At 46.4% G+C, this 14,063-nt stretch overlaps 3 protein-coding genes across 6 annotated transcripts in view; 1 reads left to right on the top strand and 2 right to left on the bottom strand.

Annotated features, from left to right (window-relative positions):
• LOC135420048 (uncharacterized) overlaps window positions 1-4,398 on the bottom strand; it is a 56,120-nt gene extending 51,722 nt beyond the window's left edge. Inside the window, 1 exon segment of the mRNA XM_064667010.1 lies at window positions 4,393-4,398. Within this exon segment, the coding sequence (XP_064523080.1) occupies window positions 4,393-4,398 (6 nt within the window).
• Window positions 1-14,063, top strand: part of LOC135420517 (uncharacterized) — a 490,234-nt gene that overhangs the window by 313,563 nt on the left and 162,608 nt on the right. The gene's annotated exons all lie outside the window — the stretch shown is intronic.
• Window positions 8,306-14,063, bottom strand: part of FBLN2 (fibulin 2) — a 111,760-nt gene continuing 106,002 nt past the window's right edge. For all 4 annotated transcript variants that reach the window (XM_064668062.1, XM_064668061.1, XM_064668058.1 and 1 more), the window contains 2 exons: window positions 11,492-11,615; window positions 8,306-10,241 (listed from right to left, as the gene is read on the bottom strand). In XM_064668062.1, coding sequence (XP_064524132.1) covers window positions 9,884-10,241; window positions 11,492-11,615 — 482 coding nt within the window. In that variant the 3' untranslated portion in view covers window positions 8,306-9,883. The remainder of the gene's footprint in view (window positions 10,242-11,491; window positions 11,616-14,063) is intronic.

Raw genomic sequence — 14,063 nt, 5'->3', positions numbered from 1 at the left:
AAGGAAAGCCAAGATAAAGAGTGCCCAGAGATCCAACCTATTCCCAGGTCTTTCTGCTTTTCTTCTTTTTAAAGCAGAAATACTACATTGATTTCATCCCTGTCATGAGTTTCTTGATGTCAGCAGTAAAATAAGGAGTGATTTTACCCTGTGCTTCCCTAGAATATCCATAGAGAAATATTCTTATTCATACATGCAAATGCAGGTCAAAGACACACTAAACCCAACTGAAATCAAGTCAGACCATCAAAACTAATTTCCTCCATACTCAAAGTAAAACACTGAGCCATCTTGAATTATTAAGACTATTTAAATGCCACCTTTTCTTCCAATAAATACATATTAATTAACACTTTCAGACACTTTTCCTCTCTTGTTCTGAGTCAAGTAGTTGTTTGTTGTTTCCAAGATTTCCCTTCAGTACAAGAATGCAGGACAGTAGCAATTTCCCCAGGAAGCTCATAAAAATCCCCTTTCAGAGGATTTCCAGAACACTATTCCAAGAAATAAAAAGCAAATTAGAGCATCTCCCACATTTCTGGGAGTCTTTACATGTACTATGGGTCTTGAGATGATTAAATGCCACTAAGTAAGCAGGGAGGCTTCTACCAAAAAAAACTCTAAGCTTTCTTTGAGATAAAAAATTATCTTTCATCTCAGCATCAAATTAAAAAGTGAGGATTATCAAAGACACCAGTATTTCTGTGAAAATGGTGTTTATGAGATGACAGGGAAGGATCTGCACAGGGGCTCTCCAACACCTTCCCTCAGAGCCTGTCCTGCTGCTCTGACCATCCCAGCCCCAGCTTCCTCGGGGAATGTCAGCCCTCCAAGCCACTGTGGGGAGCTCCTGGCCCTTTGCCACCCGTGCAGGATATTCTTGGCAACAGTGATAAAGGCACTTGTTCCAAATAAGGAGAAATCTAGAAACTGGTTTGTCTTGGCGCTCTTGGAGCCGAGCAAATCCGCCAAAGCTCCTGGAGCCGGACACGGGAGGGGGGGAAAACACCCACAGCAAACCCAAATGAAGCAAGAGTGAACTTCTGACTGTCTGTCTCTCCAGTACCAGCCAAATCTCATTAAAGAGCAACGAGGATGAAATACATTGACAGTAAGTGCAACGGACCTGATGAAAGACCTTCAATTGTTTATGCTAACCCAAAGTTTCAGTTTCACATTCCACACAAGCTTTCCAAACAAGAACAGTGCCAGAAAACAGGGAAGAATTATCTTAATTTTACCTTTTTAACCTGTCCTGCAAAATACACAGGCTATGAGGAAAAACCGGGCAGCTGGGGTTGGGTGCTTGTGGTTTTTGTTTGTTATTTTGGTGTTTTTTAAAAGAGGGCTTTCCTAGCTGGGATAAAAATGCTTTGGCTCGGTTGTGAGACAGAGCTACATGTTCCTTCAGATCCCAACGTGGCCAAAGATTTAGCATTTGGAGAAACAACATGCAGCTGGTGGAGGCAACAGAGCTGCACACACCTTGTTAGGCACCATGGAGCAACTACCCTACAACCCTCACAGTTACTACACACCTGCCAGAGAGACACCCCTATGCTAACTGAATAATTTGGAAAATAAAAACTCCAAGCTCCAGTCCCACTTCTATTCCAAATATTTATGATTTAGTCTGACTGCCCCCGCTCTATTTCCTCCACTTTGATCAACTAATGACCAAGAAAAGCAATTACCAGCATAAGAAAAATATATTCGTGGTATCTTTGAACTGTTGTGGCAAGTGTAAATGCATTACTGCTGTGAGAACAGAGGAAATAGTTCTTCAGTGGCTAAGATGAGAAATGAGGGCAAAACAAGTAGGAGGAGGTAGGGGAGAGACTATTATTTTATTAACTAATTAGATCAGTGTGGAAAGAAAAGGAGCCTGCAAATCTCTGCGTTATTGATTCTGAAGAGGAAGCTGCAATATACAACAGAGATAATGAAACACTGGGATTTGCATTCAAAAATGGCTTGTCCTGCCTGGACAGGGGAACAGAGTGACCTGCAAAATAATGTAGTCTTGGGAGTGGGGGGATAAATGGATAAATACATCACTGACAGCTGTTTGGGGAAAAAACCCCCTGGTCTTGTACTCTGCTCTTCAAAGTCTTCCAGTGTCAGCACATGAAAGAGAAGAAGGAATCCTCTGCCCTTTCTCTATTTCTTGTAACCAGCTTATGAATCATTATTATACTCCTGCTTTCCATGGACATCTCCACTTCCACTGTTGTAGACTGTCAGCTATAGCACCACCAAAAAACCCCAGAATAAACCCAAGCAGGTCTGCAGGCCCAGGGGGCCCAAAACTGACTGAACTACTTCAACCCCAGCTGTGGGTTGGGTCAGACCCTGTCACAGCAACGCCTGCCACGCTGTTTCCCAGAGTGAAGATGGTGCTTAAGGACACCAACTGAAAATTCCAATAACCTCTCCAAAAAAATTTACATGACAAACACATGGGAACAAATATTTAACACTAAACTCTGCATTTCTACAAAAACACTCCAAGAAAGAATGGAACAAAATGCCTTAATACAAAACAAAAATAAATATATAAACAAAGAGTGGAATTTGGAAAAATATAAATCATCCTTTATTAGTGATTTCCCAGGGTGCTCATTCGAAAACACACTCTGAAGCCCAGAGGTGCACAGGCAGCTGCTTTCCAAACCTGCAACATTGCAGTTTAAAGCCATGGTGTAATTTAGAATAATATTATTCCTGAGGTTCTGGCCTGGCAGCTCAGAGGCACTGCCAGCTCCCAACACAGGTGCAGGCTCTCAGGCATCCATGAGGAAGGGTTGATGGATTTTGGGATGTTTCTCTTTTTGACCTGTGCCCCTTTAGAAAGAAGTGATGAAACAAAAACCTCCTGGCAGTGGGGTAATGGCAGGAGAACCCACAGGAGGGAGCTGCAGGAGAGGGGAGGCTGCAAGTGGGACTCACAACAGCAAGAGATGGAGATTGTTGGGGGGTTAATGGTGCCAAAGTTACCAAAGAGGCTGAACTCCAGGGATTTCCAAGGGTGGGAAAGCTGTGAGGTGAGGCTGATGAGAACCCTGAAAAAACACCACATGTGAAAACCAACTGCACCACCTGCCACGGGATTTACTGCCCCGGTGAGGTGCAGATCACCTGCTCAACACCCCCATGGCAGGGATGTGAACACTCACTGTCTCCTCCTCTGGACACTCACAAATCCAAACCACCAAACACACAAAGAAAACTTCCCAAACTTCAACCACCAACAACCAAACTCCTCCTACAGCCCCTTCCCACAGAAGGTGGGGGAGCCTCCTGGTGCAGCTCTAATGCTGCCTGTGAGTTTTGAGTGTCCTCCTAGACTGGAGCCCTGGCCTCCACCCTCTTCAGATCACTTGATTTACCAGTGGAAACATGTGCTTTTGAACAAAAGTATAGGCACCTACATGGACTAATCACATTTTTAAATGGCCTTCATCATTACATGTGTCAGCATCTTCCAGATGTGGTTCAGGCGACGTCACAAGCACGTCATTTGTGTCTTTGTTCCTCTCCCCAGAGGAAAATTAAGTTATGATTAAAGCTGTGCCTTCACTTCACTCAGCCCATGCACTTCAGTGGAGCTCTGTGCCAACAGCTGGGGGAACCTGTGGAAAACACTTTCTTGAGAATATTAAGTGTTTTTTCCTCAGGAACTCATTATTTTCAAGGTCATTGAGGTTGGGGGGTTTGTTGTTTGGTTGGTTTTAGTGCTACCCGAGTCAGCAGGACATGCCTGGTGGTGTCCAGCACAGCCCCCCACAGCTGCATGTTTGTGGCACCAGAGAACACTCTGGGCCTCTCACCCTCCAGCCCTGGCACCACCTCCTCTGGAAACCCTCAGGGAAGGAACCAACACTCAGCAGGATTTTTTCCAGCCTCTTACTTGGTAACAACAGATGTAGAACCACAAATGCCCTTACAGGGTGATAAAGAGGGGTTGTTTTAGAACTCTTACGGGGGATGCAAGGACACAAAGAGGTTGTGACCATGACGTGCATCACAAGTGCTTGGCACCCAGTTATGTTTGGACAGAGCCCAGCACAGACTCCAGCTCCCCCAGATCCCAAGAACTCCAGCCTTCCCAGTGACTGGCACAGCAGTAGCTGCTGGTTTGGTACAGACAGTGCAGACTCCTGCCCATGTAAATCATAGTTCAGAGCAGTGTTGTCCAGTCCACAGGAAAGCACAGGAGAGCCTGCCTGCTCTGGAAAAGTTGACAGATACCTGCACCTCCCAGGTCTGCAAAGGTAGGAATGCTGACTTTGGGAATCCCTCAGCTTTGTGACTGAGCTCCACACCTGTGCCCTCTCAGCTCGTGATGATCCAGTACAGGGCTGTGATTTGCTCTCCTCAATGCCACGGTACCTTCATGGCCATCAGTGGTGGGCTGAGCATTGCAGGACATGATACAATATTGCCTGTCTACCCCAAATCTGTGTTAAACACCTCCAATGGGGAGTTCTCTGATGGCCTGTCACTGGTGATCACACTGATGGCCAGCACAGTCCTTCCCCTGCTCACAGGAGCAATTCTACACTATATTGTGGCATTACTCCAGATTTACACTTTTACATAAATTGGATCAACTGGTGTTACTGTTTCATAACTACTTTCTAGAAATGGTGGCACAGAGGAGAGTTTAGTACTCTGCACATTGGACTATTATTCCTAAATAAAATTCGATTTGAGACCTTCTCCCCCCAGAAAAGGAGAGCATTCCTCACTTGTTCCACTGGGAACACTTCGTTAAACTCCGACTCCTTCAGATGGCCCTTCCCACAATCTGTTTCTCTTCAGGAACTCACTGTGAGATTTGGTTTAATGCTTTACTTACAGACTCTTCCCAGTGAACCAAACCACATGAACCCTGCACAGAACTAATTTCCACTCCCTTCTCACACATTCTGTGTTGACCCACCTGACCTTGGATCACCTGGATCACCCGGAAGCACCAGGTATCTCACCTGAGGCCAATTCTTTACCCGGAGAGAGCTCAGGGTAACTGTCCCATTGTGCTGATCTCAGCCTGGGAGATCAGAAGCCCCTTTTGCTGCAGCAGCTCCCCAACCCCACACCACCAGTTCAGCCCTTCCATCCCACCACTGCACCATCCCACGCTCCAAGCAATTAAAAATCCTGCTGTGAATTTATGCAGTTAACACAATTCTTGGCTACCACACAGAAGACTCCCTGATGTACAAAGGCTCTCCTCCCACCCCTCCCATCACAGCATGAAGGGCACCACACTGGCATCCTCTTCCTCTCCAACCCCAGCTAAAAAAAGAAAATGCACAGCAGATGTTGGAATTTTTAACCCCACCATGACGGGAGCCTCAGCTCATGGGAAGTCAATGCCACTGTCTGCCCTGAAGAAGCCCCCTGAACAAGCTTCCCTGGACAAGCCTCTGCACTGGGGTGCAAGTGAAAAATTCCATCTTTCCCACAGTGCCAGCAGGGATGAGAGGATGGGGCAGGCTCAGCACAAGGAGTGACACTGAGCTGGCTCCTCCAGCTGCAGATGCCAGGGGACATCAGGCAGGACCCTCGAAGGGGGAAGCTCATTGAAAGGGCTCCAAAGCCCTGGAACAGTCCCACACGCTGACTGCTCTTTGGAGGGAAGATGCAAGAGAAAGAATTGTGCCTTAGAAGACAAAAGGCTCAAGTTTGTGACTTCAGTTTCACATCATTGAAACTGGATATAATTAAATCCTGCTTTTCAAGAGATGTTCAATTCCAAAATTAATGTCTCTGGGATGCAGAGAACACTGAAAGCGTGAATACCCTTTTTATTTAACCTCAAAATCTATTTTTACTCCAGAATCCTAATGCTCCATGGCTGGAACTTTCTCTTCCTGCCGGCATGGCCGGGATCAATGGAAAGATGAAGAAAATAAAGGTAAATGAATGGGAATAACAGCTCCCCAGGTGTGAGGCAGGTCTGCAGAGGGAGTCTGTCTGCAGGGAGCTGTCTCCTGGAGCAGCCCCTCCTGAGGGAGCAGGAGGAGCAGGGCACAGCCCAGCTCTTCCCTCAGTCTCTGCCACGACAGAGGCCCCATGACCAGGACCTTTGCAGGGCAGGCCCTGATGCCCTGTTGTTAAAGCATTATTGTAGCATGGACCTTATTCCAGTTTTAACCTCAAGGGATGATCCAAACCATGAAATATGTCTGAAATCTGCCTCTGTCCTGAATCACCAGAGCGAACAGAAAGACAGAGAAATAAAGGTGAATGCAGGTCTGTTTGTGGTAACTTGGGGGTAAGGTGAGAATTTTGGCCCATTGGGGGTACCAGTTCCCTCTCCCATGACAGGGGTGCCCTGCTCTGGTCCTGCAGTGGGAGGAGAAGGAGCAAGGCCCCAGCTGAGCAATCCAATGCCTTTTCCCCATGCCAGGCTCACAGAGGAATGCTGGCATGGACTGCATTCCATGCACTGATCCACATACGTGTATTTTTTACATACAAAGACATTGTAAAATACCTCCTCCCTGGTGCAGAAAGAGAACAGTTTAAAATATTAGGCAAAAACATCACTCTGACCCATCAGCTGCTGTTTCAACTCTATGTGATGCACATTCCAGTCAAAAGAAAACCTGATGTTTCTTTCTGTAACAGGCTCATTCCAATTTCCAGCAAACACACAGAACAACATTTCTTCTTGCTTCCAATGGCTCATTTGACCTTGCTCAGTCTCTGGGATCACTGGATCTCCCAAGGAATACAACAGCAGAGTGCAGAGAGGTCAGATTTCACAGAGGCAGGACTAAGTAACCTGCAAAGCCAAGCAGAACACACATTGCTCAGGCAGGTCACAGCAAGGCCATTTCCATCTTGGGGAACACACCAATAATCTGAGTTTTTACACATGTAGAATCAGATGCCCCAAGCCTGCTGTAATTCTTTATTAGCTTTGCAGCTGTTGTCTTCCTCATGAGTTTATCAGCTTGCACAGCTCTTGGGTAGCTGTTCTTAATTCACCTCAGCCAGGCAAAGGGTGGGGTGGCCACAGAGAAGCAAAGGGAATAAACAAAAGCTACACAACTCACGTGTTAGAAATGGAGAAGGAAAAGTAAAAACATTTTTTTTAAAAAGAAGGCTGTTCAAGAGGGAATTCAGGAAAGTTATTGCTGTTTTAAGAAATTGTAAGGGGCCATAAAGGTACAGCCCAGGCCTGAACTCTTTCCACTGAGACCTCTTTTGCACATGGATACACTCACTCATTATCTGTCCAGGTTACTCACCCAAATAAAGGGGGAGCAGCATTCCTGGAGATGGGGACTGGGCCTTTTAGGACCTAGACCAGTTGAAGGAGACCAAAATTCCAGTCCAAAGCCATTGCAACCTGATGAAAGCACATCCTTGCTGGTGAGTGGGGCTGTGCTGGTGTGTCTGCTCAGGTCCAAGCACGAGCACTGCCCCACCAGGTAAAGCAAAAGCCACAGTGCAGCTGCTGCTAAACCTGACAGGGTGAACACTGTGGGCTGGGAAGAGCTAAAAAAAACATTCCTCTGGTTATTTGGGAAGCAGAAAATGTGACATTACCTACTGTAATCCTTTCCTTTGCTTTGACCAGTTGCTCCAAGCAACTCTTCCCAAACTTTTTGAACAGCTACTGGGCACAGTGCTGATGGAGATGCCTTTTTTCCTTACATAGCATTTTCCTCATAATAGTATGCAAAGCCTCCCCTAAAACTTTCTTCATCAATTACCTGCCTAGAAAATGAAGAGTTGGTGTTACAAACTGCCAGACTGTTAATATGATTGACTGTGGCTGGTTTTAGTCAGCAAAAGGTCTCCAAGTAACAAATGACTTGTCCATTTGTTCTCTAACAAGAAGGGCTGTCAAGGCCTGAATATCATTTATGTTCAATCAAATCCTAATGCTGATGGAAAACTCTGGCTTTTGGTGACTCTTGATGTGCCCCACTGGGGCTTGGAGAAATGTATCCCCACTTAACATGTCCATGGATAATGGATCTGAGAGCCTTCAGCTCATGGCTCCTTCGGGCCAGGTCTGGAGCTGTAAGGTATGAATTAACTGAGATGACAAATTGCATAAACATGTGTTTCTCAGTTGGCACTTCCCTGCTAAATGCTTATGAAACTGTGAACTATGGAAAACAAAAGATGGATGGATGAAGATCTCTTTTTACAAAATTATTTTTATAGGAAAAAAACCCTAAAGAAAAGCTTGATGTGTGCAAGCTCACAGATATCCCTTATTTTACAGCTGGGGAACAGCAGGAACTTTTCCCTGCTAATGAGACTTTATGATCTCAGATACAGAAAGGTTTGCACTTTATTATCAATAAGAAAGTCCAAATTCAAGAAGGGACTTGAAATGGTAGAGATTGGCCTGGGGATATAGTGAATACAGAACATTTCCTCTCACCATACAGGTGGTGTTTACACGATTTTTAGATGCAGTTCAAACAAATCTTTTACAATATAATAAAATCATTGACTGAGGCAGAAAAAGCCATAAGATTCGATTTCTCCATTTTTTTGTGTGTGTACACACTGGTCAAAATAAGATTGACTATAGAAAAGGACAGATTATTATTTTGCCAAGAATGGGTCAGATGATCCTTGAGGTCCCCTCCAACCTGGGATTGTAGGATTATTAAACTGCAGTGTAGCTGACATCAGTATATTGTAACTATGCTCTTCCTTTAAAACATTTTGCAGAATAATTAGAGCTGGAACAAAGGGAGCTCAGAAAATTGCAACACTAGAGATTTTTTGGGTTTTTTTGGGAGAAAAAAAAAAGAGCTGCAAGGAAGTTCTGATATTCCTTCTAAATTCTAACAAATACTTTGATTATACTACACTTTGCCAGATCTGGCCTCCAACTTTGGATTTCATCCAGTTTCCTGAAGAACGAGAGGAAATCCAGCACAAAACTTTGGTTGTGCTCTTCTCTAAATGGCAAAATACAACCCACCAATTTCACTGGCCTTTCCCTCTGTCTTGTTCAGCAACACAACTGAAGGAATTTTCCTAAAGCAGAGAAGCAACTGCCCTTTCTGTCTGTTTAAAATTGACTCAGTGGCACACCCAAGCTTTACAGTAAGGAGCAGTAAAGATTATTTCATTATTTCCATTTGGATATTCCTTTAAGAATTCCAAAGCAGTGAATCTGCAGTTCTATATAACAGAATGAGGAACAGAGGAGCCTCAGCACCTATAAAGAAAACTACTAAAAATGGCAACGTGAGCTTTTACCCCGAAGTGTAACATTCTGTGAAGGCTTCAGTCTTTAGCATGTGAGTAGTTCCTACTAAAGCAAGATTCATCCATCTTTTTCACTGGAGGAGTTTTCTTTTATTTATATATATTTTAAGGCAACATATTATGAAAGTTGGAAGGAGGAGAATAATCCCAGGAGGTGGGTTGACCATCAGTGTCCACGTACGGCCCCGACACAGCATCTCAACCCCAGGGAAGGCTCTGGCTGAGCGAAGCCACGACTTTGTGTCAGCAAGAGAAAGCCCTCAAAGCTTTTTTCCCAATGCTCCCACGTGAACATCTTCCCTCTCTAGTGCAATACCCTGCAGAGGCGACTACACCTAAAAACAATGGCTAGGAAAAGGTTCCAGCATTCAGCACAAGGCACGTGCTGCCTTCCAACCCTTCCTTCGCTGGCTGGCAAATGATGATGCGCAGAACTGCATAAGGAAACAAAACATCAAAAGATAAAAATTAAGTTAATTTACACAACCAATAAAAAAAAAGTTTAAAGCAATGATAGAAAAATAATATAAAGGCTAGATACATTAAATGCCAGTTCAACAGTATTAAGCTTTGGTAGAACAGGTAAAGAGCATAGCACCAATCGAATCCCACGCCAGCAGAGGCCTCAGTACGCGTGAGCCGTGATGAAGATGTAAATTTTGGCAAGAAAAGTGGTGTATGTTCCCTGGCGCCACAGTTTCATCTCCACATCCAACAGGAAGTCTTTGGGCTCCTTGACCTGGCGCTGCAGGTAGACGATGCCGGTGTAGGAGTTGAGCCTGCGGGTGCTGAAGTAGCCCTCCTCGTTGCCCTGGGTGATGGTGAGGATGATGTTGTCCCCGGCGTAGGCAGGGGAGGGGCCGATCCGGAAAATGTGGGCTGGGACCACGATGTTGGTCTGGAAGTTGAGCTGGTAGTAGGTGATTCTCACCGGGGTGTTCTGGCAGTCCAGGTAGTTAAAGCAGCTGATGCGTTCGCACCTCCTGAGGAATGAGACAGGGAGAGCCTTCAGTGGCCAGGGGACAGCAGGGAAAATGCATTTACCTCAGAGTGCTGCAAAATATCATCTAAACCACAGTCCCAAACTTCAGAGTGTTATTAACAGGGATAGTACCCAGGGAGTGGACTGTCAGGGCAGGGTCAGGGTGGATCTCAGCAAAAGGTTCTTCCCCCAGAGGCTGGTTGGGCACTGCCCAGGCTCCCCAGGGCAGTGGGCACAGCCCCAAGGCTGCCAGAGCTCCAGGAGGGTTTGGATGATCCTCTGGGGCACAGGGGGTGACTCTTGGGGATGGGCCTGGGCAGGGCCAGGGGTTGGACTGGATGATCCTTGTGGGTCCCTTCCAACTCAGCATATCCTGTGATTATCCTTGTTCTGCTTTTCCAGTGTCCATAAAGCATTTGTAAATTATGTAACTGTACTGTAGTGTCAGGACAAGATCATGGACATGGGGAGCTGCATTGGGAAGCTCCACAGCAAAGAAAGAGCCAGTCGTGCTGCAAAGCATGAGCTTGGAAGAGGAGTCAGTGGTTCCTCACTGACAGCACAGGGCTGGGACAATGCTCCAAGAAAATAAGACTAAAAACTCTTGAAAAGGTAGCTGAAACATGGGGCTGGGAAAGAAGCTCCTCGACTGGCAAAGCAGCTCAATTCTGTAAGGCAGGAAAAGTATTTTTTTAAGTCATAAGCAACTAAATATGGGTTCCCAAAGCACTGGCAGATACTAAGGCAGGAAGAGGGAAGGGACATTTTGGGGCTCCCATGCTCCTCAGCAGCTGGGGGTGTGCCCTTCCCAGAGCCCTGTGGCCTGGCAAGCTCAGTATCCTGCTCCCCTCCAATGTTTCAGCAGCCCCTGAGGAGCTGCAATCTGAAGATTAACCAGGGAGCCCCAAACCCACTGTAAAAGTGGAGCTCTGAGCAGCCTGGCTGCTGTGATAGAACCAGCATAGAAGATCTTACTTTTTTAAAACTAACTTATAAGCAGAGCCCTTTCAGAGCTGCAGCAAGGAGAGCTCCAGGCTCTGGTGCCTGCTGTTCCAGCAGCAGTTGGGGAGCAAACAGGGGCTCCAGGGCTTGGAAGAAGGAAGGATAACCAGACACAAACTACATGGGGAATGTTTATGTGCTCCAGGTACCGACGCAGTTTCTCAGAGCTCTGAGCACCTACACCCACCCACAAACTAAGCACTACAGGACTGGCCTGGCTGCTGGTGTTGTTCCAAAGGCCACACTCACATGTCAGACACTTTTCTGTAGTTGGAAGGGCACTCGAAGGACAGGCAGCGGAAGCTGCCCTGGATGTTGTAGCAGGTCTCTGCAGTTGAGCAGTTATGGGTTCCTATTGCACACTCATCAATATCTAAGAAGAAACACAAGAAAAAGGCATTCTAAGTTCAAAAGTGAGAATTAATCAGAGTTGATGGGCTGTGATTTGCTTATGAGACTGTGTGCCTGAGGAGTCTGTGGGTTTGGCTCTACAAGCCAAGAGCTCTCGTCCTCACCCCCCAGTCACTGTGTGTCACCTCCACAGTACCTGTGCCCCAGACCAGGGCTCTGGGAACCCCCCAGGGCACACCTGGGGTGGGAAATGCACACCCAGGTGAGGTGTGTCAGGTCCATCTCTGTGCACAGACACTCACTGGCATTTGCAGTGACAGAATAAACCACGGTGATGTCAATTCTGACAAAATTCTTCAATGTCTAAAATGTCTTCTATGGAAAAAAACACCTTCCTTGACAATACCAGGCAGTAAGAGATGACAGACCCACCTGGCAGCGTGTGCAGTAAACAAGGGAGCCCACTCTTCCCTACAAGCAGCTTGTGACACTTTCTATGGTGTTTGACAGTCTCTCTGCTTGGCAGAGAGTCCACCCAGCACATGGCCATGCTGGCCTTCTGCTGCAGGGGAACTGTGTTTCTTTACCTGTACTTTAGAACCACTGGCACACTCCTGTAACCCACCTGTCCTCATCCACACACAGCTGACCAACACAGGGTTTTACTTTCCATGGAGAATAAACACGAGAAGGGAAAAAAGTTCTCAAACCCAGAGATCCCACTTCCCACTGCAAGAAAGACCAAGCATGAACACCTAGACAGATTTGCTTGTGTAGCCATGTTGTCCCTGCCCCTGAGGTGTCAGAGATGTAACTAATATTAAAGCCAGGCTGGAGGCAAACAGAATTAAGTGAGTAGGTAGCAGTAGTCTAAGGCAGCGGAACCCTGGAAGTCCCAGACCAGCCCACAGCTGTGTAAGCTTCTCCCAGCTGCTCTGATGGATGAGAGCTTTTCGTTTCCTGAAAGTGATGGGCCAATTTTTACAGCTCCACAGGTCACTGGGACTCCCTGAACCAGCCCAGTTTCACACTTAGAGCTTGCCTGGGTCCCGTGAGGGCTCTCCAAGCCAACGAGGTGCTCCTGCTCCGTTCAGCAGGTGAGGGCAGTGCAGTGTGTCAGCTCCAGGGCTGGGGAAGCAGCCAACTGCTTTCCAACAGCAGGGCCACAGACTTGGGCATGGTGTGGGCACTGTGGGCAAGCCCTGGAGCACGAGGGACAGTCCTTGAGGAAAGGAGGCCATGTCTATAAATCCCTCACTCACTGCAGAACCTGTGAGAGAGAGATGGCTCCTTCCCATGGATGAGGCTGCACAGGGTCCACGAGGAAACCAACACCCCATCACCCAGCTGAGGGGGGCCTTCCCCTCCCCAGAGCAAACACTCTGGTGTGCATGGATACCCTCTGTCTGACTCCACATTAACCATTCACAGCCTAATGCACAAAAGCTATCCCTCAGGAATAAACAGATCCTGTCAGGATAGAACCAACCCATGCTAAGGCCAACAGGACCTTCTCACTGACTTTTTGAGAAGGGATAAACTTGGGCTGTGTCAGAAGAATTATCTGTGCATGAACATTGCTCTGGATTAAAGCAGAGCAACCAAATTAAACCTGGATTTAAAGCAAGCAAATCCAAAGCAAAGTTCTCAGTGCACAATCCAGGAGATGAGAGCTCTACCAGGCCACTGTGAAACATGGGAACTCAGGAACAACACTTCAGAACAAGGCACACAGTTTTGAACATTTAAGATATATACATAAATATCTCCCCACAATGAGATGTAATTACAGAAGGCAGTAAAGAACATTTAAAGCTCAGAGACACTTTATGGCCCAGAGCATAAACGTGGTTACCTAAATAACACATATCCACAAGCCCAAGCCATGGGCCTTAAAATGCTGAAAAACAGATGCAGCATCAAGGATCCAGCTCGAGCAGCAAACATTGGCAAAGATCATCTCCCAGTCACATTGTGTACTCCCAAAAGTCTAGACAATGCACGGAGGCTTTAAAATGAAATAAATGCTAACAGACAAGGCATGTGGACTGTGCAGGGCCCTGCAGCTCTGCCAATTGTCACAGAAGAGACAGACTCCTAGAGGGAAACTATAACCTCCCACTCCCTCCATTCCCCTGGGATGAGAACTGATCTCATACACTGAACTGGTTGGTTTAAAAGTCTTGCAAGGAAAAGTATACAATAGGAAGTAGGAGAGAATCAAAGCAAAGTAAATCCCTTGCTGATTCGGAGCAGTGCCCCTAAGGTGAAAAGAAAATTTCTTCCACATTGCAATCGTTGTCATGAAAGCACTCCCTCCCTGCACCACTTTGGCTGCACTGCAAAATACCACAGGCAGTTCCTCCAAAAAAGATCCATATGTTGAGACAGTGTTCCATGAGATACAGCTTGTCTGTTTGAAACTAAAGGTACAAAGAATGTGCCACCAGTAACTCCGAAGAACTGGTCA

Source organism: Pseudopipra pipra, chromosome 11 (assembly GCF_036250125.1).
Source record: "Pseudopipra pipra isolate bDixPip1 chromosome 11, bDixPip1.hap1, whole genome shotgun sequence".
Lineage (NCBI taxonomy): Eukaryota > Metazoa > Chordata > Aves > Passeriformes > Pipridae > Pseudopipra > Pseudopipra pipra.
Note: the sequence above shows the minus strand (reverse complement) of the source record. Positions and strands in the feature narration are given on the sequence as shown.